Genomic DNA, 6,781 nt, shown 5'->3' on the forward strand with positions numbered 1-6,781 from the left:
AGACACTTAACTGAGCCACCCAGGCCCCCCTGATGAATTTTACTCTATCAAATCACCTTATTTTAAGTCTCCGCATAGTGCTTATCATTGTCGGTAATTATCTTGCTTGTTTACTTTTCTTTCCTTTCTCTTTGAGTTGTCTGCCCTCCACAGTAGAAGGTACTACACGTGAGGGCGTGCCCCTGTGTTATTTAGCAGAAACTCACAGGCACCTAGAAGGGTCTGACAAGTAGAAAGTGCTCAATAAATATTTATAAATGAAAAAATAATCTGTGCCTTTTAGATACTTTCCAGATAGAGTGAGTCAAGTATGCGTTCTGATATTTGATTTTTCTTCATTGGACAATTGCCCGGATGCTATGTACTATTCAACTGTAGTCATCAATTAGGAAAGAAATATAGGGTCTGGTTTCAAGCTTAGTTATCAATAATGTGTGTGATAGTGAAATTTGCTAATCTTTGTAGGCCACGATTTACCCACTCCTTATCAGAGATGAAGTTGGAATGAAAGGACAAGAGAGTGAACGTACTAAGAAAATGTGCTATAATGAGGCATCTCTGTAGGCTCATTTGAAGTTTGTGGTCACAACTTAAACGAGTCCAGTCAGTGCATCTGCATGTTTTTCCCCGGACACAGTTTGGTCTAAGAGTATAGGTGTAGAGTAAGCTGAAAATTGCATTTAGCCAGAAGTCACTTTTGTTAGGAGAGAACCAAAAAGAAGAGCTGCAGGGAAATGGAGGTGCCCCCATGGGAATGATTATAATGATGGTTTGCGGGATCCTCAGAGAGTGAATTATGAGGAGATATGTGAGGAGGGCATGAGAGCCTCAGTTTCAACTCTCCAACGTATCCAACCCTTCCCCCCAATGCCTGCACAGCTATTAAAGCACAAGGTCCTTAGTTGTGGAGATTGGCAACAGTCTAGACAGTTGCAGGGTTTGTTTGGTTTTTTTAAAGATTTTATTTATTTATTTGTCAGAGAGAGAGCACAAGCAGGAGGGGCGGCAGGCAGAGGGAGAAGCAGGCTCCCCTCTGAACAAGGAGCCGAATGCGGGACTTGATCCCAGGACCCTGGGATCATGACCAGAGCCGAAGGTAGACACTTAACCGACTGAGCCACCCAGGCGGCCCCACAGTGGCAGTTCTGCTTTAGCTTTTTGTGCTGATTGTGCACTCTCACGTTATTTTTGGTTGGTTGAGGTATCCTTGTACATGAAAGCTCACTTCTGCACTCTGAACATGTTTTTCAATACTTGTTAGCAGTGTATCCAAGTATTTTGTTGAGGATGTTTTAGGATATTTCATGTTCACAGTATTGCTTAAAATGAAAGTCTGCTTTAATTTTAATTTTTGCATTCTTAAGATTAAACCTACTCATTAATTTTTGTTCGGCGAAATGATCTTGGATATTCCTTATGCTTATGTATTACCGTCTCGCTGTCACGTGGCGGGCGTAGTATAAGCGTGGAAGCATTGTGCCCACTTGTTCTGTATATGTTATATGATGTTGGAGTGGATCTTCTTGGTGGGTCTGTATGGTAGCTGACGTGCAATGAACAATCCAAAGTGGATGCATTTCTCCCGTTGTTCTCGGGATTAAGCTCTACACACAGCTTCCATTTACAGCCAACCTGGAATCATGTTAACCAGGTAAAGTGATGTTCTGCTCTTCTAACCAACAAATCAACCCTGGAAACTCAGTGTAGTCTGACACAGAATAGATTTAGTTTTTCACTCCTAGTATATTTCCGGTTATTCTGTTTTCCACACTCCCTCAAATCCCAGGCTGGTGGAGGTACCACTGTCTTCTAGTTGTATCATGGAGACTGTATCACTGCGGAAGAGGAAGAGAAAGTTGTCCACTGGTAATTTAATTTGATCTAGAGGAGACTGCGTTTCCTCAACTAGCCCATCTGCATGTACTATTCACAGTCACACCCGCACGTAACCACAAAGGGCCTGGGAAGTGTGGTCTCCAAGGTGAACAAGATAGGAGCAAATTGGATATTGCTAAACACTAGCTTAAGGTCAATCACTTTGACTTTTCTGGCTCTCATCAGATTAAAGTGTTCATTCAACAACCTGAACTAATCGAATGATGCAAATGGGAGTGTTAACTGTGCCCTGATCTGAGACAACGGTCTCTGGATCTTTGGCCTTAAAGGAGTGGACGTTAATATTCTCCAATCGTGCATAACGTAAATATGTTTGGGAACATTTTGTGGAGTGTAAGCATTAGACAAAAGGGATCTATGTTTTTATTTTCTTAAAGGTTATTTATTTAATTTCTGTACCCAACGTGGGACTCAAACGCACGACCCCCAAATCAAGAGCCTCGTTCTCTTCTGACTGAGCTAGACAGACGCCACTGTTCTGATGTTTTAATAGGGTGAATAGTAAAGTAAATACATTACCTATGAGCTCGTTTCATTTATTCCTAATATACACTGGTTTTTATTTCAGTAGGCATCGTTACAAATAAGATGGAGACTGAAAACTACACCATGGTGACAGAGTTCATTATTCTGGGGTTAACAGAGGATCCTACACTTTGTGCCATCTTCTTTGTGGTTTTTCTAGGAATCTATGTTGCTACCATATTGGGCAATATCAGCATAATCCTGTTAATCCACAGAAGCCCTCAGCTGCACACCCCGATGTACGTTTTCCTCAGCCATTTAGCCTTTGTGGATATTGGCTATTCCACCTCAGTCACACCCATTATGATTGTGAGTTTCCTAAGAGAGAGAACTACTATCCCTGTCGCTGGCTGCGTAGCACAGCTTGGCTCTGATGTTATCTTTGGAATGGCGGAGTGCTTCCTGCTGGCCGCCATGGCCTATGATCGCTGTGTGGCCATCTGCTGTCCACTTCTCTACTCCACACACATGTCTTCCAGAGTCTGCATCATCCTATTGGCCGCTTCCTATCTGGGGGGATGTGTGAATGCTTCATCGTTTACTGGCTGTTTATTGAGCTTGACTTTCTGTGGACCAAATAAAATCAACCATTTCTTCTGTGACCTCCCACCATTAGTGAAGCTTTCTTGTACCCATATTTATGTTGCTGAAATATCTCCTGCCATCCTAGCTGGGTCGATCATTGTAGTCACACTGTTTATCATAGCTGTTTCATATCTCTGCATCCTGCACTCCGTCCTAAATATGCACTACCCTGAGGGAAGACACAAGGCCTTCTCTACTTGTACTTCTCACCTCAGTGCGGTCACTTTGCTTTATGGGACGGTCACGTTTGTCTATGTCATACCGAAGGCAGGTCACTCGTCTGACCATATTAAAGTGGCGTCTGTGTTCTACACAGTGGTGATCCCCATGTTGAACCCCTTGATCTACAGTCTGAGAAACAAAGAGGTGAAAGAGGCCATGAGAAAATTGATGGCTAGAAGACATTGGTTATTTTGAAAGAAATCCAATGGTGATTCCGGAAACTGGAAAATGATAGTTTACAGAACCTATGTGATAGATGTTTATGTTTTCCATTAGCCTTATCACTTGATGTGAAGAACTAGCTTAAATACACAATGTCAGTATGTTAACTAATGCCCACTTTAATTTATAATTTTCTAGAGTCACAAAATATATCATTTCATGAAATTCTGCTGGGTTAAAATTAAATGTACATATTTCAGGGTTAGGAGACTTGGAAAATACAATTTCACTTTTTCTCTTCTTTGTTCCTTGTTTACAGTCCATGATTAGAGAGTGTTTTCTTTTTCTCCTGTTAGATTCTGTATTTTTAAAATACAGTTAACATTTTCGAAAGCATCGTGTACTCAACGGAAATGCAATTGTTGGTAGTGTTGCCAGTCCAGGTCACTTTCTCTGGAAGACTTGACCTGTCTTATACAGGGTTATCAGAATCTTTTGAAACAGTTATGCTGGAGTCTTGAAAAATTTTATTCCCACCTAAAATAAAACAGACCAAAAGAATTTATTCCATAATTTTGTCACCAAGATGACTCAATCCAGGTAACACAGAAGGAACTCTGAAGGCTGAGCCTTTGAGAGCTCCTTTAAGAATTCCCAGTTTTTCATATTTCTCAAAGGCTTGTCTGAAAACAGTTGTCTTTGAACCTTTGCTGACAAGCCTTTGAATAGTAGGAAAAACTACCGGGGAGTGGCACTGAGGAGGGGGCTACGGCATAGTGGAGCTTTCTTTCAGCAAGCCAGTTGGTACTTCCAGGGTATAAAATTACGGATTAACACACCCAGGCTGTTGCAGTCATGGAATATACCTGCCATCCTTCTTTGTAATATCTCCCAAGGTGTTCGTTGCCACCACTAAGGTCACGGCTTTGTTTCAGGTGTTTATGATTGAGCCTGGATAATTTTCAGATTCCTTAATTACCTCCCTGCCTCCAGAATCTTCCCCACGACTTCCGATTCATCATGTTTGAAGAGTAAAATAGGCTTTTCCAATTATTACAAAAGTGGTGTTTGTCAAATGAGTCCTAGAGCAAGAGTAGATTCCAATTCTCACCAGTTCAATGGTTCTGGCATATAAATTGGTGAAAGTATAAGTCTTTGCAAATAGTCAGGGATATAAAGACAGCCTACAGAAGGAGCTAGGTTAAAGAATGGTAACTCCTGGTAACTCAGCTGTCTGGTGGATGAAGTTATTTATTCATAGTTTTTAAAAAAAAAATAACACCAGAGAATCCCAGGCTAGTCACCAGGTTTTACAGTGAAGTAATCAGGCAGTGCCCCTCTCATCTCCCTGGACCGCTTATGTTCCACATTTAAAAAAAAAATATTTATCAGCAATTTGTGTATCTTCTTTTCTGTAATGTCTCTTCAAATCCTTTGCCAATTTTATTCTCATATTGTACTTTTCTTCCTGATTTGTTCTTGCTCTAATCTATCTGTAGTCCTTTGTCAGATTTGTACATTTTAAAGTCACTCTCCCATTCTGGTTTGCCTTGTCGCTCTCTTAATTGTACCTTTTGATGAACGAACATTTTTAATGTTAACAAAGTCTAATTTAACAATATTTTCTTTATTGTTTAGTGCTTTAGCGACAAGTTCAAGAAATCTTCATGCAGTCCAAGTTTACAAAGATATTCTCTCATATGTTCTTCTAGAGGCTTTATACTTTTGAAACTCAGTGTTGGGCTATAATTTTAAATGTTTTGTTTTGTCTGTGAATTCAAAAAGGCAAGGCCCACACTTCTATTTACTGTGAGAATGTGTGGGACTATGTGATTTTGCTGGTATTACCAGCTCCTCCTCCAAGGCTGCTTTCTAGGTAAAATCCTTGGAGGGCAAAGGAAGGGAATTTTTGGGTGAAATGATTTCTTTTTTGCACTTGGCTTTCTTCTAGATTTTTGTCTGTCCAGGCAGTCCACACTGTTATCCAAGGATTGACTAATTCCTTCTCACCCCTTCAAGGTCTCTCAGTAGAATGCAGGCCACACTACGCACCTGCCCTCAGGTGTGCAACCTGCCGCGGTTCTCTGCTCACAGGGAAACACAGGGAGATAATCCCATTTACAATAACACCACAAAGAAAAAAATAACCTAGGAATAAATTTAACGAAGGAGGGGAAAGACTTGTAGGATGAAAACTACAAAATATTGATAAAAGAAATTAAACAAGACTCAAGCAGATGTAAAAACATCCTGTGTTCTTGGGTTGGAAGACTTAATATTGTTAAAATATCCGCACTACCCAAAGCAGGTTCAATGTATCCCTACCAAAATCTCAATAGAATTTTGTTATAGAAGTAGAAAAAATAACTAAAAATCATATGGAGGCACAAAGGGCCCCCAAACAGCCAAAATAATCGTAAGAAGGAAGAATAAAGCTGAAGGCATCACACTTCCTGGTTCCAATAATATTGCAGAGCTACAGTAACTAAAACAGTATGGTACTGACATAAAGACAGACATACAGAGCAATAAATAGAATAGAGAGCCAAAAATAAACACACGCATGTACAGTCAAAAAACTTTTGACAAGGGCACCAAGAGTACACAGTGAGGAAAAGATAGATAGTCCTGTCAATAAATGCTGTTGGGAAAACTCGATATCCACATGCAAAAGAATGAAATTGAACTCTTATCTTACACTACACACAAGAATCAACTCAAAATGGATTAAAGACTTAAATGTAAGAACTCAAACTGCAAGAAGAAAACCCCTGGAAGAAAACATAGGGGAAAAGCTTCATATCGTTGGTCTTGGCAATAATTTTTTTGGTATGACATCGAAATCACAGGCAACAAAAACAAAAAGAGATAAGTGGGACTACATCAAACTAAAAAGCTTCTGCACAGCAATGGAAACAATCACCAAAGTGAAAAGACAAACTACAGAATGAAAGAAAATATTTGCAAACCATATATCCGATAAGAGATTAGTTTCCAAAATATATAAGGAATAACACAACAAAAACAACTCAATAGCAAAAACACTAATAACTTGATTTAAAAATGACCTAGGGGCGCCTGGGTGGCACAGCGGTTAAGCGTCTGCCTTCGGCTCAGGGCGTGATCCCGGCGTTATGGGATCGAGCCCCACATCAGGCTCTTCCGCTGTGAGCCTGCTTCTTCCTCTCCCGCTCCCCCTGCTTGTGTTCCCTCTCTCGCTGGCTGTCTCTATCTCTGTCGAATAAATAAATAAAATCTTTAAAAAAATAAAAAAATAAAAATAAAAAAAATAAAAATAAAAATAAAAATGACCTAAAGCCTTGAATGGATGTTTCTTCAAAGAAGACATAAAAATGTAAAAATGGCCAAGAGGTACAAGGAAAGATGCTCA

The 6,781-nt window shown here is 40.0% G+C and overlaps 1 protein-coding gene across 1 annotated transcript; it reads left to right on the forward strand.

Annotated features, from left to right (window-relative positions):
- Window positions 1-1,893: 1,893 nt before the first annotated feature.
- Window positions 1,894-3,580, forward strand: LOC103656424 (olfactory receptor 481-like). The gene has a single exon (XM_008683815.2). The coding sequence runs from the start codon at window positions 2,485-2,487 to the stop codon at window positions 3,421-3,423; it is 939 nt and encodes a 312-aa protein (XP_008682037.1). The 5' UTR covers window positions 1,894-2,484; the 3' UTR covers window positions 3,424-3,580.
- The last annotated feature ends 3,201 nt before the right edge of the window (window positions 3,581-6,781 follow it).

Source organism: Ursus maritimus, unplaced genomic scaffold, assembly GCF_017311325.1.
Source record: "Ursus maritimus isolate PB19 unplaced genomic scaffold, ASM1731132v1 scaffold_16, whole genome shotgun sequence".
Lineage (NCBI taxonomy): Eukaryota > Metazoa > Chordata > Mammalia > Carnivora > Ursidae > Ursus > Ursus maritimus.